Source organism: Chelonia mydas, chromosome 6, assembly GCF_015237465.2.
Source record: "Chelonia mydas isolate rCheMyd1 chromosome 6, rCheMyd1.pri.v2, whole genome shotgun sequence".
NCBI lineage: Eukaryota > Metazoa > Chordata > Testudines > Cheloniidae > Chelonia > Chelonia mydas.
Genome location: NC_051246.2, coordinates 43,940,283 through 43,967,383, shown reverse-complemented (window position 1 = coordinate 43,967,383; position 27,101 = coordinate 43,940,283). Strand labels below are relative to the sequence as shown.

General features: G+C 37.9%; 1 protein-coding gene across 1 annotated transcript in view; it reads right to left on the bottom strand.

Moving 5' to 3' along the window:
* Positions 1 to 27,101, bottom strand: part of DCDC1 (doublecortin domain containing 1) — a 369,285-nt gene that overhangs the window by 143,260 nt on the left and 198,924 nt on the right. The window contains exons 14-17 of the mRNA XM_043549349.1: positions 23,127 to 23,245; positions 20,186 to 20,246; positions 13,544 to 13,702; positions 12,964 to 13,121 (exon numbers count right to left, since the gene is read on the bottom strand). Of these exons, the coding sequence (XP_043405284.1) occupies positions 12,964 to 13,121; positions 13,544 to 13,702; positions 20,186 to 20,246; positions 23,127 to 23,245 (497 nt within the window). The remainder of the gene's footprint in view (positions 1 to 12,963; positions 13,122 to 13,543; positions 13,703 to 20,185; positions 20,247 to 23,126; positions 23,246 to 27,101) is intronic.

Below are 27,101 nucleotides of genomic sequence, written 5' to 3'. Positions count from 1 at the left end.
ATCTGAGGGAGATTCCCAAATCTGAGCCATTCTTTTTAGGTGACAAATCTGAGGAACTGTCCCAGATTGAGGTGTCATTAGAGGAGGTTTTGGAACAAGTTGATAAACTAACCAGTAATAAGTCACCAGGACCAGATGGTATTCACCCCAGAGTTCTGAAGGAGCTCAAATGTGAAACTGCAGGACTATTAACTGTAGTGTGTAAACTATCATTTAAATCAGCTTCTGTGCCAAATGACTGGAGGATAGCTAATGTGACGCCAATTTTTAAAAAGGGTTCCAAAGGTGATCCCGGCAATTATAGGCTGGTAAACCTATAGGCTGGTAAACCAGGCAAACTGGTTGAAGCTATAGTAAAGAACAAAATTGTCATGCACATAGATGAACATAATTTGTTGGGGAACAGTCAACATGGTTTTTGTAAAGGGAAATCATGCCTCACCGATCTACTAGAATTCTTTGAGGGGATCAACAAGCATGTGGACATGGGGGATCCAGTGGATATAGTGTATTTAGATTTTCAGAAGGCCTTTGACAAGGTCCCTCACCAAAGGCTCTTAAGCAAAGTAAGTAGTCATGGGATAAGAGGGAAGGTTCTATCATGGATTGGTACTTGGTTAAAAGATAGGAAAAAACAGATAGGAATAAATGGTCAGTTTTCAGAATGGAAAGAGATAAATAGTGGTGTCCCCCAGGAGTCTGTACTGGGCCCAGTCCTATTTAACATATTCATAAATGATCTGGAAAAAGCGGCAAACAGTGAAGTGGGAAAATTTGCAGTTGATACAAAACTGCTCAAGATACTGTAGTTAAGTCCCAGGCAAACTGCAAAGAGCTTGAAAAGGATCTCTCAAATCTGGGTGACTGGGCAACAAAATGGCAGATGAAATTCAATGTTGATAAATGAAAAGGAATAGATAATAAAACAGAAAATATCAGATTGCCTCTATATAAATCCATGATACGTCCACATCTTGAATACTGCATGCAGATGCGGTCACCTCATCTCAAAAAAGATCTACTGGAATTGGAAAAGGTTCAGAAAAGGGCAACAAAAATTATTAGGGGTATGGAACGGCTGCCATATGAGGAGAGATTAATAAGAATGGGACTTTTCAGCTTGGAAAAGAGACACTAAAGGGGGATATGACAGAGGTCTATAAAATCATGACTGGTGTGGCGAAAGTAAATAAGGAAGTGTTATTTACTCCTTCTCATAACACAAGAACTAGGGGCCACCAAATGAAATTAATAGGCAGCAGGTTTAAAACAAACAAAGGAAGTATTTTTTCACACAACGCACATTTTTTCAGGCACAACCTGTGGAACTCCTTGTCAGAGCATGTTGTGAAGGCCAAAAGTATAACTGCGTTCAAAAAAGAACTAGATAAATTCATGGAGGATAGGGCCATCAATGGCTATTAGCTAGGGATGGTGTCCCCTGCCTCTGTTTGCCAGAAGCTGAGAATGGGTGACAGGGGATGGATCACTTGATGATTACCTGTTCTATTCATTCCCTCTGGGGCACCTGCCATTGGCCACTGTCGGAAGACAGGACACTGGGCAAGATGGATCTTTGGTCTGAGCTAGTATGGCTGTTCTTATGTTCTTTTATCTAAGGACAAATGTTGGCCTGAAAAATGTAGAGTTCAGCTTTGTAAAACTTACAATTTTAATATGTTGAATTCTGCACAAGAATCCTTGTAGTTTCATTTTAGGTTTTTACAATCCCGCAGAGTTCACTCTGTTCACAATTTGGCAAAATAGCTATATTTGCATTGAAAACACTTGGAAAAAAGGGAAAGTTGACATTTTATGTAAAAAACTAGGTATATTTACCTAGAAATAGGCTCCTTTTGCTTCAAAAATGTGTACCCTATGAACTGATCTTTGAAAATTTTCATATTTTGAGTTCATAACAAGATGTACAATACTTTAAAATTGACTTATTAATATTTTACATCCCTCGACTGAAGCCAGCCTGATTGGCGCACCATCATAGTTGCTGTAAAAAGTTTGGCTGCTGTCACCTTCTTTGAGAATTTAACTTTAGAAGTAAGCTATCAATCATCAAATGTTTTACACAGGGATAAAGTTAATAAGGATTGTTTGACTCCAATGTTTCCTCAAGACAGTAAGTGCTTAGTAGGGTGATAATAAGAGTTCTTTGAGTCTATCTCCATGTGGCTTGTGAATAAAATCTCCATCATTTTTAACTTTTTTCAATATTGACTAGAACTTTTGTGCCATAGATTTACAAACCAAAACAACACCATACCAGAAAACCTTGCAAAAGCAGTCATTTCTTGTTTTAATAATAGGTCCATTCAGGCCTGGCTGTGAATAAATCATTACAGAGCCCTGAAACAAAAAAAAAAGGATGTGGTCCCCAAATGAAAATCCATCAGCAAGTCATTCCTTGAGAGAAGATTTATTCCTACATGATGTGTGACTTCAATTTGGCCAAATTGTAAAGTTCTTCCACTCATCCTAATAGTCCCTACTCAGCTCCTGGCTCTGTGCTCCATTTTCAGATAAATGTTAAACAAAAAGTATCACAACCAAGGACTCCTGCCACTCAAACTGTGGCAAAAACAATAAATATTCCTCAATCCCATCCGACTAAACTCGAAACAGAGATATACCACTAATGACAAAATCAAGTGCTAAGAAAAAATCACCATAACCTACTGGACATTCTAGAAATTCCTTCCCAAACTCAAATTTTGTAATTAGCTAGAACTAGAACATGCCTAGAAGCCTATTACTACCACAGCACAAACATGGTAACCAAACTCTGACACCCATAAAGGCAATCCAATCCATCCAATCAAACAAAATCCACCCCATTCCCTGTCCTCCCAGCCCCCCCAATAAAGACTGGCAGCTCACATTAAAGCTTCCTCAGAAGGAGGGACAACTCAGTCAGCCAGGGGACTAATGGGCTCTCCTCCACTGCAGGCACATAGCTAGGCAGAGATTTGAATGCCACTAAATCCCAATCTAGAACCCTAGCAGAGAAGCAGGAACCTACATTTTTTGAGTTTACTAAAATCCTCATGGTAACAAAATAGGGATTTATTAAAAATCACAAGAAAAGTAATGTCTTGAAAAAAACTAAACATGAACAGTGCATATAGGAGCAGTAATATCCTTCTTTTCAAAAGTAGTAGGGCTACCCTCTTTCTCTACTACTTTGTAGCATGCAAAAGAGCTATTTTTCACAAATATTTTTACGAAATACTGAAAGCACTCCATTTACCCAGTGAAATATACTGAATGGGGAATAAATCAAACACTATGGTTTGCAAAAGCTAAGCAAAGTTCTACTACTTGATGCACATTTATGTACATAAAACAGTCCTCTCCATGATTTCAGTCAGTATTTATGTCTTTTTATACTTTTATTAGCATTTGTTGTTGGTAGAAGTAGTAGATTGATGTCTGAAAATAGCTCTTTGCTGCACAGCAGCCCCAACTGCCATGAGGGCAAAAATAATATACCATTTCAGTTCCTTGTCAATATATTCACTTTTACTTCAGAAACTTTTTTTGAGCTGAGTGGTGTGTGTGTGAGTGTGAACAGTCTACATATTTCCTGGCTATTCTATTCTAGCAAAAAAGATTTGGTTCAAGAAGTGTATTAACTTAGTGGGCAGTGTGGTCTAGTGGAGAGGACACTGGACTGAGAGTCAGGACACCAAGGTTCATTCCTGGCTCTGCCCCTGACCTGCTATATGAGTTGGGAAGGTCACTTCTCCTCTCTATGCCTGTCTTCTTTAGGTGAATGTACAGTGCCCAGCACACTGGGAAGCTAATCTTGGTAGGGGCCTAAGAACTACCGCAATAATAATAAAAGTGCTGTATTACGTGTGTGTGTGTGTAAATTGCATGTGTTTATTACAGGTGAGTGAAATCATTTGCCAGGATTGTCTGGGTATATCTCACTTAATCATTTCCCTGCCATTGTGAGGGCCTTGGGCACTGGTGCACCTTGGTTCCTCCTATTCTATTCCTGTGGCACATATCGCCTCTCCTGTTGGCTATAATACTTTGGTCTAATTTTGAGTATTGGGTTTAGTGTGCAAGTGCTGGGTGGTGTTGGTGGCCTGTGATATACAGGAGATCAGACTAGATAATCTGGTGGTCCCTTCTGGCCTAAAATTATATGACTCTCTGACACTTGGGTTCAAAGGCACCTAAAAGGCACTCTGCACTATGCATGTCTTGCTGCACAGCAGCTGTGCAAGGGGCCTGCACATCCCCTGTTCCCCATAATAGGTTTCTACATAAGCTCTGTGTAGGCCAGAACAGAGGATGGCACTAGAGCCATGGGACCTGTGATTATGTAGTACATCTAAAGACTAACACCCCACACAAGTGGATAGAGGCCACTATTCTAGAACAAACTGCAGGCTGATGTAACAGCCCTCAAGGAGACTGAGCTGTAACACTATGCCCTGGCCCTGGGTTGGGATGTGGATTTTACTTCCCCAGTTCCACACCTCCACCCTACCATCTGACCAACATTAAGTCCAATTACTGGAGGGTTTACATGAGTGAAGAGAATTTCAACCTATGTGCACGTATTATATATTGATATTGTAATTGTTACATTATCTCAGAAGTACTTTTTCCATACCTATGTTTTCTTATTGGCCTGATTAAAACCTTGGTGAAGTCTTTGTTGATGAATAATTAACTAATTGGAGAAACCAAAATTTGGCAGTGAACATGAAAAGACAACAAAACATGCCAAAACATGCAAATATTTAGCACCAATAGTGAGAAGAGACTATTTCAACTCCTGTATACCTCACTTGTAGCATTAATAAAGCCTTTTAAAAATTCAGCTCCTGGAATGCATTTTGTAACTACCCACTCCAAGTATGTTAAACAGATTCAACAGGAACAACATTTATACTCTGTTAAAGTGGATACCTTACGTATTATGAGTCACTGTGTCAGCATCATTCCTTTTCCACAAGTAACGACCTTTTTTGTAACAATTATCTTTTGCAAATCAACTGCTAAGAACTCTATTTGTAAATAAGCAGTAGCAGTATTGTATTTAAAACAGTCTCCTAGTTGAAAATGCTAATATGCTAGTATTTTAGGCTAAATTACCTAAGATTTGTTTGGTTTTGGCACTGTTTTCCCAAAAAAAGCTTGGGATACTATGGTTAGTCCAGAAGCAGAAATAGCTGTTTCCTGTCAGATTGAATTAGCTTAAACAAAAAACAGTCACAGCAAAATTTTTAACAAGGAACAGGAGCCTATTTTATCTCTAAATACATGTCAAAGGATACTCTGAATGATCTACAAATATTAACGTTAAACACTAATAAGGCTTCATTAGTGACTTAAAAATCATTAAATAGGACAAAGTATTAGGGAAGAAGATTGCCAGTAAATACTGAGCACACAAGTAAAGCAGCTGATTATGCAGATAAGGCAAAACATAGTTATAAAGATGTATTTGCAGCAAGATCCTACATGAAAACATGCAGTAAAATCACAATAACCAAAAGTTCTAATATTTTTTATTTGATTTTTGCTTTTTAATGGAATAAATGCCAAGTAAATCATTAAAAGAAATGTCAGCCCTGTCAGTGGCAGCTGCTCTCCCTACTAAAAAGGGAGGGGAAGTGTAGGAGCGGGGCAGCTAGCAAACCCCACAGCGGTCTGCGAAGTCACTAGTGGGAAAACAACAAAGGCCTTTCCATGCAACTAGCACAGATGTGCCCATAGCCAAACTGTCAGGAACAGTTAAGATGACAGCTACTCACAGTTCATTATTTCCTTCTCACAGGTCACTGGGTGACAAGCTGGGTCACCATGCTTTGTCGGCTGCTATAGTCCTCCCTCCACAACCCCTATTCAATTTAAATAAAGGTAAGCTGCTCAAGTTGATATACTAATGTAAACAAATATGTCCTAATGCTTGGAGAGCATGAGACTTCAACATTTATTGTACCTTTGTACCATGTTTAGTGTGATTTGTAACATTTAATCTGAGTGACGAAGAGAAAATTGAATTTGGATATCTACCTGATACAGAGACCAGAATTTTGTCAGGATGGAACTAAAGCATGTAATGAAAGCTAATTTGTCACCAATTCAAAGCTTTAACCTTTACAACATTTACATGGCATATAAATCATAAATAATTGACTTGAATTTCAGTGAAAAGATGTTTTTCCCATAAAAGAGCAAAATAAGAATTTTTAACAAATAAAATTAAAGGAGAGTGATTAAAATGGACAAATATAGGATTTTTAAAATGCAAAAAACATAGTTTAGGATTGTTTATAAAGTACGGCATGTGGAAATATTTTTTGTTTATGTCCATTGCGCACACACACAAAAATATCTAGTACGTTTCAATTTCATTCTCCTTAAAACCTTTTCATCTGTCATCATGTAGTAAACATATTCTACAAAACAGAGATAGATGGTGGTTCTTATCTATGTTTTGACCACTTGGAATTTACCAGTTGTTGAAGAATCAAATATTTTATTAACTATTACAAACAATTCTACGAATCCATAGCTGTGTCATTGATGGGAGTGGGAGAATAATGCCTTAGGGCTATTCCTCAGTAATTTTTCCTAGGCTAATAAATCTTGAAAAAATCTAATCTCTGAACCTGGCTGGATGATTGAGCAGACCTCTCTCTTTTAGGACAAGAGCCTACTAAGTGTTGAGCACTCTGGCTGAGATCCAAGAAAGCACTCCAGCATGTGCTTAACTTTAAGCTGGTGCTGAAGTGCTTTGCTGGAGTGCTCAGAAACTGTCAGGATGTACAATTTTGTAGTTATAGATTGAGGAGTAACTCAGTAAGACCAAGTCCAGAAAAACATTGAAGCATGTGATTAATTTTAAACATGTGACTAGTCCCATTTAATATCAATGGAACTATTCACATGCTTAAGTGCTTTGCTGGGTTAGGATTTAAGCATAAAGTTCACTGAAATTGCCTTGCCTCCCTCTCTCTCCTGATCCATTCTTCCTGACACTTTGTGTTCCTTTCCCCTATATTGTGGCTTCATATAGGTATATTATGATAAGAATAGCATCTGTAATGCCAACTGAAGGTTACACAACCTCACTAAGGAATTATTGTATCAGGGAAAGAATGTGACCTCCAGATTTTAAAAATATGGAATGATGATTTTAAGTGAACTGATCTCCCTCTATGGGGAATTTCATCTGCTAGTGATGATGAGATAAAAGCCGCAGCTTTCTTTTTTTCTGTTTGGGCCTGTGACAGGATGTACCAACCCTGCACTGTGCCAACAGGGACAGACAAATCATTGTGGGCCCAGGAAGCCAAATCCCCTTTCCCCTGCTGTGCATGCTCCAGGTGGAAGAGACAGATAAAAGGAAAGAGCCCAGCCTAGCTGGGGCTGGCTGTGGAGGAGGAAGGACGTGTATTGCAGGTTTCTCCAGAGGGGCCGGTGATGCTCCAAGCAGCAGAGCCCGTGGATTCAGACTACGTTATGGGCAACTCGCTGACTGCAGAGACTGACAGGGACGCTAAGCCGCCGCCAGCCGAAGAGATGCCTGGGACGCAACTTATGGTAAGAAGTGACCAGGGGCTGTAGTAGAAGCCGATGCCTAAATCCTTAGCGGGGAAGTCCCCAGCTTCACAGGGCCCTGGGTCAGAACCCACTGGAACAGAAGGCTGTGTTCCCGTACCACATCCCAGAGACCACTAGGAGTGGCTGCTGTTTGCTCTCAGTCCCAGCCTGGGGGGATCAGGGACCACAGGCTGATAACTGTTCTGCCCTGCTCCAGAGGCTGATTGCCCAATTGCTACTGTCTGCCACAGCCAGGAGGTTTAGGGGTTATAGACTGTTTGGCCTGCCCTGCCCAGAGAGCCAGAACCCCAACTGCAACTGCCTGCCCCAGCCAAGAGGCTCAGGGGCTACAGACTAATTGTTTGCCCTGCCCCACTCAGGGGCTATGCACTGACTGCTGTTCTGTCTTACCCAGATGGCCAGAACCCCAACTACTACTGCCTGCCATAGCCAGGAGGCTCAGGGCTATAGACTAATTGTTTGCCCAGCCTTGCCCGGGGGCTGCAGGCTGACCACTGTTCCGTTCTACCCAGAGGGCCAGAACTCCAACTGTTGTTGTTGGCCCCAGCTCGGAGACTCAGGGGGCTACTGACTGTTTGTTTGCTTGGCCCTGCCAGAGGTCTGGAGCCCACTGTACTGCAATTACCTGATCTAAGAGGGAATCCTGACAACTAGGTGGTGGAGTGTATCAACCTCACACTGGGCCAACCGGGCCCTCCATCACAGGACCATATTACCATGATCTCATGGGGCAAGTAATAGCACACTGATTCGAGGATGGCAGTCAGGTTTTTGTGGTGGCTTCTGTTCAGTTTGGTGTGAAGATAAGGACATTTTTGAACCATTTTTACTTTAACCTGTGAATCCTAACCTTAATCCAGTAGGAAAGAGGATGCCATCCTATTTTCCATCTGGATTTTGACATCTTCTAGAGAACAGTCCTAATCTTAGTGCAAACCTGACAAACTTAAGTTTCCCATTACCTGATATGAAATCAAATCCCTAAGAACATGTATATAACACAATTCGCAGGTATCCCATATGAACAGACATCGGGGATTCTCTGAGCTAGTTTATTGGAGACCTACTGATGTAGACCATGTTTCTGAGCTTACAAAAAGCCTGAAATTGTTTAATTTAAATACTCCTCCTCATTTTACTTGTGAAATTTCCCACACTAAAATGCTTAATATGCTATATGTCAGCTAACACATCTATCTCTGACCCCACTGGTTCAGAGGAGGACATTCCCTGCTAGATTTTGAACCAATGGGGAACTAATTATAGCTTCTCCCATTGCAATTCTCCTGTTGAAGACTGGACAAGATTCAAAGAGAATCTTTGCCTTTACTTTTTTCATTCTAAAATTCATATGTGTTAAAGTTGAAATGTAGATACATAAAATAGTAAAATACTAAAATACTTAATTTTTATATTACACAAAATAATATATACTGAATCTGCTGTAGATAATTCAAGAGACAAGGTGGGCGAGGTAATATCTTTAATTGGACCAACTTCTGTTGGTGACAGAGACATGCTTTCGAGCTCTCTAACCAACAGAAGTTGGTCCAATAAAAGATGTTACCTCACCCATCTTGTCTCTCTAATATCCTGAGGCCAATACAGCTACAATTACACTACGGATCATTCCAGTTAGATATTGACATAATACTTGTTTTTCTATACATCTAGAAATACCAAATTTCAATATATGTAGTACACAAACTCCCATTGATTTTGCTTAAAAAGGGCTTTGCTTAGTGAGATTCATAATGGCACTATATTGACTTCAAAAGAAGCATTAACATTATCCCAATAACTTCATTTTGGACCCAGTCCTTCAGTGTGCTGAGTGACTTCAACTTCCACTGCAGGACTGATCATTCATCATTATAACCTTTCAAGAACTTACACACAAGAAAGTGAATGGCAGCAACTCTGAATATTTGGCTTCAAATATACAGCTAATATTCTTTTTGACAATGGCTATTTTATTCAATACTTTGCAATATCAGTGATATGAAAGGACATAGAAACCATTATAGAACTAGTTATCTAAAATTATTTGTCAGGATTTTCAATTATACAGCATTCTTTCATTACAATTAAGTATTGGGAGTGTGCTATAACTTGCCCCATGACCTTTAGCATATTGTAAATATTTTTTTTAAAATATACTACCAGGATTTAGAATTGATTCCAGCAAATTATGGTTCAGATTTCAACTCAATTCTGTAGTGCCAGACATAACATTAAAATGAGGAATAATGCATACTGTTAACTAGTTAGTATTTTGTATTAACAAAAACTTGTACTCATGAAGTATCCAATTCAGCAAAGCATTTAAGTGTATGTCATTAGGACTTAATTATGTCTTTAAGACTATGCATGTGCTTAGGTGCTATATCAGCTCAGAGCCCAATATTAGAATCTAATTAGTCATGGAAAATTCCAAGCCAAGTAAGTATAACCTATTTTGTAGCTCAATGAAAACAATAAAACGTTGCAGAGTACAGTGATTGTGAGATGCCACCCAAAACTATGGGTGTCAGACATTTACTTTTCTTTCAGCCTTATATCTTGCCATTTTCCCTACTCAAGGCTTATAGTATCACCTGTCTTGTCATGTTTTTCTAAATATAATAATGTGCAACACACACACTACCATAGCATTATCCCAACATATACTGTTGTTATGACATAATATGGTAGCTTTCTTGGAAAAGGTCACAACTTTATTATAGGTTGTCTTAAAAGTAAACCACAAAAGGACCAGTCAATTTTACACAACAGTGTCTATAAATCCTAAACATGCCCCAAATGCTTCTCTCTGATGACATTATTATCATGGCAGGTTCCCACATTAAGGGTGAGCTCTGCCTGCCCCAGTTAAAGCCACCCAAATGACAGTTGTTCTGTCAATATGAGGCTATACTCACTGCCCACTTTGTGGCAATCTACACATATGAAAATTAATCTGTTTCCCAGCTCCCTGAGAAATATCATTTAGTGATAACAGCTCTGAACTACAATCATCCTGAAAGTAATTTCACCTTAAAGTACAAAATTATGAAGAGGAAATATTTACCAACATAATAGAGTTTTTTATTTCCTGCAGTCACACACAGCTATCCCTTTTGGTCAAGCCAATAGCTGACAAAACCCAAACTCAGGTGGGGCTGGGTGGCTCACTAAATAGGCAGGATCCAAAACCTGCTGGTCACCAGCTGAACAGTTTATGAAGGGGAGTGACAAACCTCAGAATGTGCTAACTGAAATTGCTGGGCCCATTCCTAAAGAAAAACTTCTACAGAAATTTGCCTAAATAAGAACTTCAGGCCTGACATATAGATAAGGTTTCTACAAAAAACTATTCTATGCATACTTTATTCATTTGTGTGGCTTCCCTTCTCCCCATTACATAAATAGATCTCAATAGGCTATTTTACTGCTATACAAGCATAGTATAGCTGTCACGATCACAAAATATATATTTATTAAATAAAATATCTTACATTTATACAGCATTTGTCTTCTGGAAAGATACTCAACATGTTTTACAAACTATAACTAGGTGGAATGCTGCAGATATTTAATAGTCTATAGCAATTCTATATCACAGATTGGGACCAAAAAAAGCCAAGGAAGAGAATATAGAGGATTTGCTATGTTTGATAAGGAAGGTGACCTAAACATTTTATCAACTAGTATTGTTCCCACTTAAACATTTTAGTCCAGAATGTTATTGACTATAAAATAATATTGTTACAAATTAGAGATATTAGTATGTGTTTTACTTCTTACTACAAAAGACCACAACTCAATAAGACACTCCAGCATGCATAAATCCCATGGGAATTAAGAAGATTCATAAAGTTAAGAACACGCTATCTTGATTACAAGGATACATTTCTGAATCAAAGCCTGTGTTCTGTCAGAGCTGCTCTGTAGCCTCCAGATCATTTTAGTTACAGTAAAGTTGTAAAAATACCCCAAAGCATGTAAATTTGTAGTTAGTACACTTTATTCTTAACTTTTCCCATTGTGCTTAGGGCATGTGGCACATATCATAACATGCAATGTAACATAATACATGGTAACACTGTAACATCACACAATAACTTAAGACCCTAGGAATATATACTCTAAGATTTGTAGAATAAATAAATGATGTTATGTTAGGCTTACCTTTGCATTTCAAAATATTTTTGAAAGAGCCAGTGTAGCCTGTATTAGCTGATTTGGAGCTCTTCCATTTTATCTTTTAAACACAATAGTATTAACGATTGTTAACTTTAAAGCTTGGCTGAACATTATTATTCATGGATTTTGCTAAAACTCTTCAGTGCTTTGATGAGCTGTATAATTACTAGGTAGTATTAGAACTAATATAGTACATTATTCCCAGAAATACTGGCTATAAAACAGCACTTTCCCGAAATAAAATCAAAGCATTAACCAATGGCAATTCATCTATGTGCAATATTTCCTGGAAAGGAAGAAGTTTAAAGGTATCTTCAATAATCTGAATACCCCAGTATTTGGAGTTATTTGTATTATATTATTTTATTATCATTATTTTATTATTATTAATTAGTTGGGAGAATTTCTACTACTAAGGTAATTTTTAAACGTATATTATTGATCTGATGCTGTAAATCTTACTATAACTTCAAGGTTCACATGCTATATGAAAAAAAATAGCTGCTAAAATTCAATATTGAATTTTTATTGAAAAAAATACCATGAATGTCTACTAGACTGGTCTTCTGAATGATAGGCCAATCATTTTTAATATTTTGCTCTAAAATAATTCAACATGGTTGCCCACAAAGAGGATAATCTATCAAACATAAATTTAAGAAAAGGAAGTATTTTTGTGTTAATTATAGAAGCTTGAAGCTGCTACTATACTTTCCCTCTGTAATTTCAAATTACTAAGAAGATTACTTTTTAGATATAGCTTTAACCAAAATATAATCTTAGGCTATGGGCCCAACGAGCTTTGCCATGCTGCAGCTCAGCCTGAATTTCCGGTTTATAATGAAACATTTATTATGTAACCCTAAAAGTCTAGTGGCACAAACCATGTCACATAACGTCAATAGAAGTCATATTACTTTGAGTTCTGTGAGGTTTATGGATAGGATTTAAAAGTAAATTCCTCAATTACTATCAAACTGGGTGTACACATCAATCTTTATGCACATAAATGTCACCCCTTTTCATTAATTTTGGTCAAAAATCCATGTTTGCTTACAAGCCAGAGGGCTTCTGAGATATTTCAATAATATCCAGGAAATCAATCTTACATGAAACTGAAGGAAAACATCTAATGTCATTGAACAATAAATATCAGTTCTGTCAGTGGCTTACCTTTGAGCTGAGGCCTTAGGATGTTTCTCTTCTAGTTTCCTCACCAGTGCGACTGTCAGCTGCATAGTCTCCCTTAGGGGACCTGCAGGCATTAAATGGGCGTCCAAAGGACCTGAAAGTTGTTTCTGATTGGGATTGTTGACATTTTTTTGCAGAACCTAAAAAATGAAATACAATCATGCAATTTATATATTGTTAATTAAAACAGCATGTAGCTACTTTTTCAAGTAAGTACTTTTTCAGTTGATCAACAGAAAATGTTGAAATCCAAATAACTATGTCAAGATTTATCAAGAAACAGAAATCTAAGGAAGCAATGATTTTTTTTATAACTTCTTTCAGATATACAGAATGTGCAATTTCAACAAATTGTCACTCAATAAAATAAATGAGGCTCAAACTGTACAAGGTTTGGAACAAAAAAAAGTTGCATTCATTAAAATCTTGCCCATAGTAAATGTATTTGTCTCACATTTTTAAATTAACAAAAGCAAATAAGTTTATGTATTTAAACAAATACAGATGGTAGAGGTTAACTTCTCTCTTTTAAAAATGTATTTTTGAAAAGACTGTCTCTGACCTGCCTCTGGCTTGGTACAGTGACCTCTTCTGCTGAGCTGCTCTCTATCTCCTGATGAGCTGTAGACCAGGCCCCATGGTGGATCTGGTGTTCCATCTGGGTCACCTCCTCTCTTACATTTAGCTCCTCTAGGTAGGTCAGGACAAACTCAGGGTAAGCCTGTCGGAAAGGACAAAGGCAGAAGAGTGACAAACAGTAACATTAGGGTATATCAGCAGAATTACAACAAACTACACACCAGGAATTGTGGGAAGAGTGGTTGATATAGGCAATGTCACAAAAGTTACTGCATATAAATAACTTTGTATTTCATGAAGTTTTCCTAATTCAATTTACATAATGACTTTTACAGATGTACCACAGTGAAAATACACAATGTAAAGACTAAGGAGTAATTTAAGAATATGAACTGACAGTTTTTAAGACTGAAACACCCACATAAATGGAATAAAGTTTTTCTTATTACTCTCTGTTAAAACGAATATTGTATCCCTATCTTTAAGTAATTATATGTAATTAAATATGAGCATGATATTTAGCTAGCCTCTGAAGTATAAAATATTAGCAGAATGCCACTTCTCAAAAAGGCATGAACCCAAACATGTTTTACCATCTCAGATGGAAAAAAAGCTCTTTGAGTTGTGAAATGACTACATTTTATTTTTTAACCAACAATAAAATTCAGTTGCCAACTATTGACCTTGCTAGCCTATCAAGTTAGCTAAGACCATAGAGGGGGAGGGATAGCTCAGTGGTTTGAGCATTGGCCTGCTAAAGCCAGGGTTGTGAGTTCAATCCTTGAGGAAGTCATTTAGGGATCTGGGGCAAAAATTGGGGATTGGTCTTGCTTTGAGCAGGGGGTTGGATTAGATGACCTCCTGAGGTACCTTCCAACCCTGAGATTCTATGAAGATGTTCCAGGTGAAATTATCATATCCTAGCAATAACACCCTATTTCCTTTGAGCAGGAAGGGACATCTGCATTCTCAGCCACTTAACCAACATCAAAATCACCATATCTTCCACCAGGGTAACATGATCAGCATCATTTCTTTAGCCCAGGCTGTGAAGTGATTGCATTGTCACTCCTCAGAAGCTACTTCAGCCTAAGTAGCTTTCAAAGGGTCATAGGTGGCCATGGTGAAGGAGGCTTGATTATGCCTAAATGAAAGTATTTCTTGCTTACAGTCATTATGGAGAATGTGGGGAAATTATGTATTTTTATGAAAAATATGCATGGCTCAGTTTACCCACTCACTTTTGTATTATGACCTATTAGAACTGATGGAATCAATTTATCCTCTGGGACAGGGGAATAAGAGATGGACATTGATCACAATAGACAAGTCTTGGTTGATATGAATGAACTAGCAAGCACTGTCAACATGAATGGTATTACCTTGGAAATTCAATGGAAGACCAACAGCCAGACATTAACTTTTAATGACTACCAGCCATTGGAGGCAGAACATGTGAAAGCAGTAGATGACAAAGGTGTGGGAAAACTGTAAGAACGCTGTTGCCCAGTGCAGTGGGAGAGATGGAATCCTGGATGCTTTGGGCCAAAGAGGCAGGCAACACTGCCGATATGGACACATCTATAAATTCTGCTTTTTATTCTAATCTGAGGACCATACACACTGAATGTCAGTTGATTAACGAAAGACGGCTTGTTTTGAAAAGGCTGTCCTATGTCATTGCAAAACATGTGCTGGTTGCATAGCTCTCAAGAGGGGTAAGTTCCCAACTGGAGGGTTATACTCTTTTGGACCAGCTGAAGGCGCCATGGTGAAAAATAGCAGCGCGGAAGACAATGATCCAGTCTCATGGCAGTCGAGCCGCGGAGCCCTTTGTAAAAAGTGGAGGCCTAGGGTTTAGCTTTAATGATGTAGCCTCCCAGAGACACTTTGTAAAGGTTAGAGGCATAGCATTTCCGGTGGATCTTTGACAGCCACAAATGTACTTTACAGCTTTATGATCACTTTTGCTATTTTTCATGGAAAAATATTCAAACACTAGTTAAGTACTATACTTCAAAACTGCAAATATGAAATTTTTTTTTTTTAAAAATACACTCCTCATTAATAGTTCTGTGGGCATCGTCTGCTAAACACACACTAGAAGATAGTGATTGCTGTTATTAGTGTAGTTCATAAACACAAGGGCAAACATTCCACTGGGTAGCTCTTGAGTCCAGTCCATCTAATCTATCTATTTCATTTATAAAGCACCTATTGCTATTGTATTTTAGCACTCTTTCTAAACAATATTCTGCAACGCCAATTCTGTAGATTACCCATTGATATTAATGAAATTTCGGAGCCCAAATGGAAAACAGAACATAAGGGCTGCCATGCAGATCTGAAAGAACTTTTTTGTTCCACATATTCTGAGATCACTTGATAATGTTAACATTACAATAGCTGCTGCTAATATTACCAATTTTAGTAGATGCATCTAATGATAAAGTTCAATATTTTGTGCCTTAGTTGTAGCGTCTTGCTTTTCAGTTAGTTTACAATCAACCTTTCTTCATCTGTGAGGATTTTTTTTCTTCTGAACTCACTGTATTTTGAAGTAAACTTCTCAAACAGAAAAAGCAATACAATAAGTGGCTTTCATTTTCTGAGGAACAGATTAGATTTTTTTCTGCTGTCAATAATATTGAGTCTCGCTAGTTGTGTATCTAGCATTTGATGTAGCACACTCACTTGTTTATTCACAGTTTATCACTGTCGTTAACTCAGATCTGATATACTACACTAGATCTCCCATAAAAATTTCAAAAGTGCTTAAGTGAGTTAGGAGCCTAAGTCCCATTGACTCCCACATGTCTAAATCACTTTTGAAAATGGTACTTAGGCACTTTTGAAAATGTTACCCATAGGCTTTAATGTGTTTCACTTTTAGGATTAAATTTGCTGTAAGTGCACAATATTCATGATGATGCCAGTGACAGGCATAAATGCACAATCCATAACAAAGTATGGCTATTAAAGAGTACAGTTAGCATTTATTGATTTCTAGAAGTAGTTGAAATCTGATTTCTACCCTTGTTTATAAGGAGATCAAACTTGAAGTTATTTTTCAGGTAAAGTTTCTATTGATTTAAATCAGAGTGAAGAGTATAGAAATTGGCCCATTGTGAGTAAGGGCAACAATTACAGTTTTGAAGATAATATTTAGGGAAGAAACCCAAAAAGTTAATTTATCCTCAATGCATAACACTAAGGTGTTTGAGAGGTTAACTTGTACTGTACTTTACAGCAATGATATTGTCAAGAGACTGGAAAGAGATTATATCAGTGTCAGATTAGGAATAAGCACTTTATACTACAGCATTTGATCATTTTATAGTATTGCCTATAAAAGTTTACATAGTACAGAAGACAATTATATTTAAGCAGTATAAATAATAGATTGTAAATTATTTACAAATATAATTAATCAGTGAATAGCGGATATTAATTCCAAAGAAAGTGGTTTCCCTTTCAATATGAATGTGTCAAATACCATTACATTGTATTATGCCATTTTACTGTGTCAGTTCTTGTTGGCTGACACATGCTGCAACTTAAAACATGACACTGCAGATAAAGTGAATGTGCTAGGAAATATATAGAAAAATACACCATTTGGGGATTAGAACTACTAATTGTTAGCACCCACTTCTCAGTGAGTCAAGCACAGGCCAGAATTGAACAGAAATGTTCTGTTGTCAGCAGTTAAGTAGTAGAAATTTTGGAAGTCAATATTATATAGAGAGTACACAAAGGGTTTTAAAAAGCCAGCAGATGAAAAATCACTATGCATAATGAAAAAGGATGAAGTGCTGTACTCAGCAGGTCAAGAAAGAGAGAACACTTCTACTGTCTCTCCATTCTGTCAGTCCATCAGGGTTGTGTGAACAGTAGTATCTAATCATTCCGATGGAATGTCCATATGAGTGGGAGGAAAATGGAAGGCTGGTCCCAGGAAGACAATGCTAGTGACAGGCCTGCTATTGATTTCCTGCTGGACTGAGTATTCTATTATTTTCTGTAAGTTAGCAGATTTTAACACTGTACATGTTCCCAACATTTCAGTGCACATTTTCAGAAGATTCACGGCACATTCAAGAGCCACTGAAACTTTTTAGGTCCTGGTAAAGTACAGTTCAATTAATCTTTGCAAAAGGCACTGGACATCACCCCACCTAAGCCACTAGTGGTATACAGCCCATTATTTGAGTTGGAAGGGCAAGGAGGGGAGAAGAGAGTGAATGTTAGCCAAATACTACTGTCCATGGATCCCTAATGCCCACACATGAACTGACGTAAAATATATCAGAATTCATTCATTTAAGCTGCAGTGTGAGGACATTCATCTTCACCCATACAAAATAAAAAGAGTCTCTTTGTCAACACTATGCACTGAAGGCCATGTTGCCCACAACTCATGTTGCCCACATTAACACTGTCATTCAGAGACTTGATGTGACTGCGGTCACTAAAAAGGAATTTCTTGACAGCAAATATACTCAGAGAAATATATTCCTATTCCATCAGTAATGTATTTGAAGAGTGGTGTTTCCTTTACCTGTTAGAGAGTAAGCACAACAACCAGCAGCCCACTGTATTTACAAAAAGGACAATCACGAGTGTAAGTGGGTTGGTATTTTTAATGTCATCATCTTCAGGTTTTAGTTTGTTGGTTGATTTTATTTTTTAAGAAGTGGGCTTTGTTTGGCTATATCGAAAGAGGGACAGGAGACACCTGATATGGTTTTAATCAGCTAACAACTTTATTATTAGGTGTCTGGGTCTACCCAGCAGATAAAAGTGGACAGTGCAGGTAACTCCATGATCATTCACTAACTACCTGGGTGCTTCTGCTAGCCCCCTCTTTTTCCACCCAGGGCCCCCGGCCAACCCGTTGCTGAGACCTTCACCCAAGGCCTTCCACAGCTCAATGGCACATCTGCAAATTCAGAAACAAAAGTCAGACTTTCCCTGCTTGGCCAACTCTTGCCCTCCCCAGGGAGAGGCTTGGAATGCAGGCAGGAAAGGGGTCTCTCAGAGGAGACACCGATTGATGCAGGGAGGCTGAGGCAAGGCGAGTCCCTTTGCTGAGACCTTACTATTTCCCCCTTGAATAAGGGTTACGGTGGGCTATAAGAAAGGAGGTTGGCTCCCTGCTGTGCTGGTCATAGGAGACCTGAATACCTCCCTCCCCCCCTCCCTCCAGACTTCCATTCCGCTCTTTTAACAACCACTTCTTTTAAGGTGTTTCAAGACCTTTACCAAGCCATTTATCCAGTCATTGCAGCCCTTCACCTAGGGAGTCCCTGCACTGGGCAGCCGCCCCCACACTTATATGATGAGTTGTGACATCATAGCCTAACTCCCTTCCCTACTCACCATAACAAAGCCCTCCCTGAACCTGCTGTGGGGAAAGCAAAAAGAAACAAAAACCCCACCCCTCTCCACCTTGCCCAATCTGGTGGTGAGGGGAAAATTCCTTCCCAGCCCCCTAGAAAGAAGCAGCTAGCACAACAGCCACAGCAGGTCCTGAGCAAACCTGGCATTTTGCTGCCTCAAGGGGAGGTAGGGTGGGTGCTGCTCTGCCTGGTCCTCGAAAAAGGGGCTTCTCCCGCTGGACCTGCCCCGTTTGACCTCCCCCGCCCTTCTGGTCCCTGGGGAGGAGACTCAGCGTCAGCATCACCACACTGACCCACGCCCCCTTTTGCAGCAGCTTCTGAGCCTCATTCCCACTCCTGGCTGTAAAGTACTATTCTCTCTTCCCTGGCAAGCCAAACAATGCCCCGACTCCCACCCGCACTGTTTAAAAGTGCTGTGTGGTCGTTGACTCAGAGTTTGACTAAAACAATTGCCTCACAATCACTTAACTTGAGAACTGTCCTTTAAATATTCCCCACAATACACAAATACCATAAATAGGCATTCCCTTCTTTCCCAATCAAAATGTGGAGAGGCCTTCCTACACCTCTTTTTAACAAAAGAATATCCCATTGTTTGCTGAAGCTGTCTCTATGTTTTGTTCCATGTACAAAATCACTAAATTTAAAGCTCTTTGAATGTTTACATTAAAAACTCTGTTAGTCAGTGGCATAGCAAGACTTGGGCTTAAGGGGCTCAAGTTCCAGCCCCATATGTGTTTAAGCCTCTCTTAACAAATGAATATAAAAGCAACGAAGCATGCCTCTCATTTCAGATAGCAGTAGCACCTTATATTGCTTTTAGCTTTAGTCTTCCTTACAAAAATGATTTCTGGCCAGTGAATTCTCTCATATCAATTAAATTAAGAATAATGTTGCATTTTTATTTATATAAAACTAGTTATAAATCATAATAGATGTGTGTAAAATAATGATGAAGGAAAGCATTAAAAATCAAAGGATAAAAGCCAATTTAAAAGAGACACCAATAACTGAAAAAATATTTTTATAGAACGTTCTAATGTTAACATGGAGACAACTTAAAACAAAAATATTGAAATTATTAATGCAGGATGGTGCTTTCCTCACCACATGCACATAACTTTCCTAGATTAATAGGTTTCATGTGAAAGTATGAAAAGGAGAGTAAACCAATTAACCCCTCCCCCCCCGGCTTCCTTCAAACATACTTACGAAGCACGCACCTTACAATAGATAGAACCATCATTTCCAAAACCCCAGTGTTGATAGATGCTGCTTTTGTCTCTGTAATGGAAAGGTATAATCAAAGAGTTAAACCTGCTTAGTTCTTACTAAATAATAAAAAACAAATTAACACACAAATGGCATGTACACTTTTAGTTTCCAGAGTGAGATTTCCCAAATAAAAGATGCATTTTTCACTTTTGCCTGATGAGTCATGATACATATTTTAAAAAACCAAAAAGCTATTCTGAAAAGAAGAAATTAAATGTGCCAGTGATACTGAAAACCTGTTTCCTTTTCTGTTTTCTTATTGTGTTTTAGATAATCCATCAGCATTTCTTTTGACCACAGCATATAAGGAATCAGATTTTAAAAAATTCTTCGTGTTCAAGTTGTGATACTAACTGAGAAACCCCAAATCCTAACTTGACACCGGGATTTTAACTCATGATGCCTTAGTTCTGGGGCAAAGGGCTTCACAATAGCACAAGCTGAAGAAGGAGGATGGACCTTAAGGTTTAGTTTCCTAGATTTCATATCTTTCTCAATCTTAATATTATCTTATGATTTTTAAATCAGTTAATGCTATTTCAATATTAAACAATATAAACACTTCAAAACAAGAAGTTCCTTAAATCAGTGCAATTTTATCAGATCTTTAAATAGAGGTTGCTCCTGCCCTTTAGTTTCAGGGTGTTTACAAAAATTCATTTCTGAGGTAGTGTCCTATAGAAGAAAAAAAAGACATCTTAGCATTCCAATACATGGACATTTGCTTAAGGATATATCAACAGGCAAAAGATCATGTGTGTCTGACTTGTGTAACATTTACTTTAAATGTAAATAAATCAAAACTAGGTTCAGTGCACAATCTTATTCATATGGGACATGTCTTGGGAATGACCTAGTGTAGGTAGAGGAGTTTTTTCCCCTAAGTGTCAGCGAGTGACAGATCTCAATGACACCCTGTGCTATTTTTCTGCAGGGAGTGCACCCAGAGTAGAAACATACTCAAAGTTACTAGGAAACTTGACATCTGTAAATCTCCTGCGGCATCACATCAGCCCCCTTTAGGTTATTTCAATTTGATCTACATATCCATGAATATAAAAATCAATGTGCCCAATGGTCTAGTAAAAAATGCACCCTATCCTATGCAATTGTTCCTTTGCTGGGAAGTATAGTCATAAAAGGAATAGTGACCCTGAGAACTATGCCATTGGGAATATACAATATTAATAAAAAATCCATGCTGAGCAGGTTAACAGATATAATCTATTAAAAAACTTTGCCTTGATCTTTCTTTCTAGGGTAGGCTTGCTAAAACAATATTGGAAATGTTTATTTGTTAATAAACGTGAATGTTACCCAGTGTACCTAAGTCAGATTTCATATTTCATAATATTTAATTTTCAGAATTGAGGCCAGCTTGCTAAATCACATGTAGTCCTTATGCACACAAATAGACTTCAATGGGAATACTCATATAAATCAGGGCTACTTCTTCAGTAAGAATTTTTAGAACTGTACCATGTTACTGAGGTGGTTCCTTTGTCATTTGTATGTACCTGTTGATGTTTTCCAGTGTGGAAGTCTGTGGGTACAATGAGTTCTTTAAACCATGCCTGAGCATGTAATTAATAATGCTAATATACAGCTTGTAAAACATCTGGTATGTAAAATGAAGAACACACTCAAAAACTGGAGGTCAAAAGAGGATAAAGCAAAGAAGCTTTTGTTGTGAATGCCCAACACCAAAACATAAGTTATGTACACTACTGTGCATACTATGGAGTTCTTGAATGAGAATTTGAATCTATACCTGACAAAACCATTCTTGTGGCTTCCACCAGGGATTATCTAGTAGTAAGAACACTGGAATGGCACTTGCATTTTATATCTTAGAAAGGAGTTCATTTTTAAGAAAAAAAATTGCAAACAAGTCCCTGGGAGAGTTTGTAATGAATAGCAAAAAAATAAAAATACAAATCCTGTTGCAAGTAGTTTTGCCTTTTGCTTATACTGCTCTAAGTGATCCCAACCTTACATATTCAGTCTAAACTGAATGTTTTTTCATGATAGTATGTTTCTGACATCCGTCTGCAGAGCTGTTCAGCATATTTGGAGTTGCATTTAGTGGTCAGAGGGTTATAGATAGCGAGACCTCTGGGATGATGTTTTGTTTCCTGCATTTGCTAAGGAAGTAGATGTCACTGTTAAGTTTTGCTTCCTTTTTCTTCATGTTGTGGAGTTTCCATTTCAGATAGCAAAATTTGATATCTTCCATTGTTGTATGTTTTTCCATTGATTTCAAAGAACTTTGAATCAGGTTTATAGTTATAAGGGACAAAGTGAAAAATCATGTAGATTATGTGATCCTGAAGAAAAGAAAGTCTGATGGTGATGGCCAAGATAAGAAAGAGTTACTGTTAGCATATAACACAACAAGTAACTTTACTTTTTTGTGTTTGGTGGGGAAGGAGAAGGGGAGAAGGACAATATTCCAGTGCTCAACTAACAGAACTCAGCTGGTGTAAATTGTCATAGCTCCACTGACTGCAGGATCTGCCCCAATAAAATTGCAGGATTAGCAGAAATCAGAGCGCATTCAGACTGGGAAAAGCAAACACTATATTGTAGCTTCAACTCCATTTTTAGCTTCTATATTTCAAATAAGCTACATTCTTAAACTGTCCACACCTTTATGATTATTTAAAATCTTTAAAAGAGAGATAGATATGACTAATAATTAGATGACCAGTTATAATTGAAATTCTGATTCCAGTAGGAATTTGAAGATGAAAGGTCAGCTATAATAATACATTGAACAACATATATGATTCGGGAACATTGAAATAAAATAGTACAGCAGCATTTCCCAATAACATTCAAATTACCCATATAATTCTACATATGGCACAAGCAACATATTATCAGTACCTTTTCTGTACTGTTAACTTATATCCTTCCAGAGATGTGCCATCATCCATCTCAACTCTAATTGGATGACCAATAGCTAGGCAGCTCTGTACCATAGCTCGACTCAGAATCATTCCAGCCTTCCAATGAATGGAGAAAAAAGGGTTTGAATAAGTTAAAAGAACCAGAAAATTCAACAATGTGTCACAAATGGAGAGGTCATTATGCCTGGATAACCCAGGATATTAACAGTTGCAGAAAGTGAAACACTACCCACAACTTAGCAGTCAATGAGCCCTGCTCAGAACCAGTGATCTTCTGTACAACAAGGGTGGCATTTTACAGTTCAGTGCAAAATAGAACAGACCCTTGATATCTTCATTTGTTCTTTTTCTGTGCATATTTCACAGTGCAATGATTTAGGGTCCATAACGTGTCACTTGCTATCCTTATAACTACAGAGTTTACTTGAAATATGTATGCACAGAAAAAAAGTTCAGTGAACTGCAAAGATTGCAACAAATCTATAGTCTTTGAGTCGATTTAAAGTTTTACTCCAAGTCTGAAACAGTGCTGGTTAAACATTTTTAAAGACTAGTTTGAACTGTTTTTGTTGTTGTTCTAATGTCCACACTTACTCCCAAAGCAGATGACTGAAAGCTTTGTTAGAAGTGAAACATATAACAATAGTTTATGACATTTCTTTAAATAGCATTTAAAATGATAACAGGTATTTTAACAAGATTTTTCTGAAACATTTTGTTTGCAATATTTTAATATATTATCAATTGTGAAAAATAGGACAAGGGAGATAGAATAGAAAATAGGAAAAAACTTACTGGATGAAGTAGCTTAGCACCCTGCCAAAGCAGGATTGACCCCCCAAAGAATATTTGCTAACACTTTGTCCAGTGTTCCTTAAAAAGCCCTAAACAATGATGGTCATGGGGGGAGCATGTCTCACGACTTCTTTTGGGTGCCTATTCCACAGCCTCATGGATATCACAGTCAAGAATTTGTCCTGACATTCATTGATTTTCATTCAATTATGTCTCGTTATATCCTCTTGTACAACCATAAATAATTCCTCTCCATTATTGGTACACACCTATCACTAAGAAAATGTTAGTTTATAAGGACAGTTTAAAGTGTAAATCATCACCTGACATAATTTTTATCAGTCTTGGAAAACTGTCATGTAAATTTATCCAGTCGGCTGCAAAATCTACTCACCCACCCTTTACCAGGATTATGTTGGTGATGATGATGGGGGTGATGAGGGTGGGAGTTATGCACTCCAGATTAGCAGGCAAATAGAATTTTGAAAAGCTGACTTTTTTATGTCTAGGGTACATAAATATTAAAAAAATAGGTATTATTTACCTTAAATATTTCAGTGACTCCTGGGATGCTACAGGCTAAGAGAGTACTTAAAGCTAGTAGTTGCCATACCAGCATCTATCAATGGTTATTGCATCATGGTACCTGAGATACTGCAGTATTTCCCTGTATAGAGGATGTGATATTATTGACATGAACTGTGACTGTATATAGATCATTGTTGCAACCAAGGTCCTACAGTTGCACCAAATCTTGTACAAAGGAGGTTAAGTAGGGTGCCTATGGAAAGGTTGTGATTTGCTAGTTATGATTATGCTGTCTGTGTGTGTGTATCATTTTTGTATTTGAAGTTATGAATATTGGCTATGTTCTTGTATCTCAATGTGTTTGATTCTAAGTAGCATCAGTGAAGCGTCTGGTCAGCTTCTTGAGAAAGTACTATTCTGAGTAAATGCCCAATCAAGAAACACTTAACTGAAAATGGACTTTGGGAGATGCCAATCCACATCTGAACTTTCGTGGGAATGTTCAAACTAACATGTAAACAATGGCATTGGCCTGCAAAAAGCTGAATCATTCATGGACATGTGACTTGCCCAGGTGGCTACAAACTCCATCTTGATGCTGTGATTTTTCACAGAAGAACAAAGGGGTTTCCACCCACAAGAGAGAGAATATAAAAGGCCCTGGAAACCTCTCCATTTTGTCTTCAGCTGGCTACAGAGATGGCCTCTCCACCCCAAAGAGATGCCTGAAAGAAACTGGAACAAAGGACTGTAACTACGGGGGGTATGAGTGATTGCTGGACCCAGGCCATAAACCACAACATTGGTCTGAAAAAGATTGGGCCCAGACTAGGAAAGAGTCTAATCTGTGAAAGAAGCTTATTGGAACATCTCTGAAGGTGAGATTTATCTGTGTTAAGTTTCCTACTGTATTAGGCTTAGACTTGTGTGTTTTGTTTTATTTTGCTTGGTAACTTACTTTGTTCTGTCTGTTATTACTTGAAACCACTTAAATCCTACTTTTTATACTTAATAAAATCAATTTTGTTTATTAATTAACCCAGAGTTAGCAATTAATACCTGGGGGAGCAAGTAGCTGTGCATACCTTTCTATCAGTGTTATAGAGAGCGGACAATTTATGAGTTTACCCTGTATAAACTTTATACAGAGTAAAACAGATTCATTTGGGGTTTAGGCTTCCAGAAAGACTGAATACTGGGTGCTGGGAAAGTCTCTGTTAACTGAGAAGCCCCTGGGCTAAGTGAATCTTAGTTTCTGTGAACTGCAGGAGGCGTGGCCCAACCTCTTGGTCTGTGCTGCAGCCGACTGGTGTGTCTAGCTCAGCAAGATGGGAGGGGAGGGAAGCCATCTCTGGCAGGGGGGGTTGTTCTCAGTGGTATCCCAGCACATCTAGTGACAGTTTTGAGGGAGTTTCTGTGACCAAACCCGTCACACAGGACATAACATAACTGCAGGATAATAGATTCTATAGGTTAATAACTATTGATAAATATTTACTTTTCAATGGCACTTGCTGTACAAAGAAGTTTTTTTAAAACAAACTAAATGTTTTAGTGATTTGCCTGATCCATAATAGTCATAGGTAGATGTACAATAATTAACCTTTACACCCACATAATAAAATGTCATAACAAGAAGTTACTGTGGATGGTTCAGCTAAATTGAGCACAGAAGTAAATGTTCATCCAAAACTTAAACTGAAGTGTGTTGCAAGGTTTGATAAAGTTTGGGTAACTTAGTTTATTTGGAATTTCACAGGCCACTGCATTTTGTGGTGTCATCTAGGGCAACAAGCTGAAATGGCAGTACTTCTGACAAGCCAGGAAACACTAGACATCTCACAAGAAAGGCTGTTTCTTGAGATTTCCAGACAGAAGGAATTTGGGTCAGATTCAAAAAAGGATTCAAACATTTCCATGAATATCTTCATTAAACCTCTGAATCTTTGGGGTTCAAGTATCTTTGGGAGTTACATGCTGCATGTATAGATTTTGCTTTTTATAGCTCAATAAAACAGTTATGAGAGAAGGAGAATACCATATAGCTCAATAAAACAGTTATGAGAGAAGGAGAATACCAAAAGGGTTTAGTCAACATTATGGATCCAAGACTTGCAAAATTAGGAGAGACAAACAAGACACATTTCTGACTTGCAGGAGGGCAAAGAAAGCATTTAAATCACAAAAACTCCCCCAAATTAGTACTCTTATAATGCAAAACAACCAGACGCTGACATCAAATATTACAAAGCAGATCAGATAGTTGAATAATGGGCTGAGACACTTTATTGCATGTCACATATCTAGGTATGATATAATAAATGTAAGATATTGCATTTATGAGGGAATTTATGAAAAAACGCTCAAAGTAACAAAGAGTCTATTCAAATGTGTTCATTTTATCCTGCCCAATGGAAAAAAAATCAGAGGACTTCAGCACTTGTTTCTTTCATACCACATAAAAACAAAGGGAAAAAAAATCAGCTAAGATAATTTCAAAAGCCTGTCAATTAATTTTCCGAATTGTTTATTAAAGAGCAATCTCTCTTACTTCCATATGTCTCAAACTTGCTTTGGATCATTGTTCCAAAGTCCACTGGGGAAAGTGTGAACAATAATTACATATTTG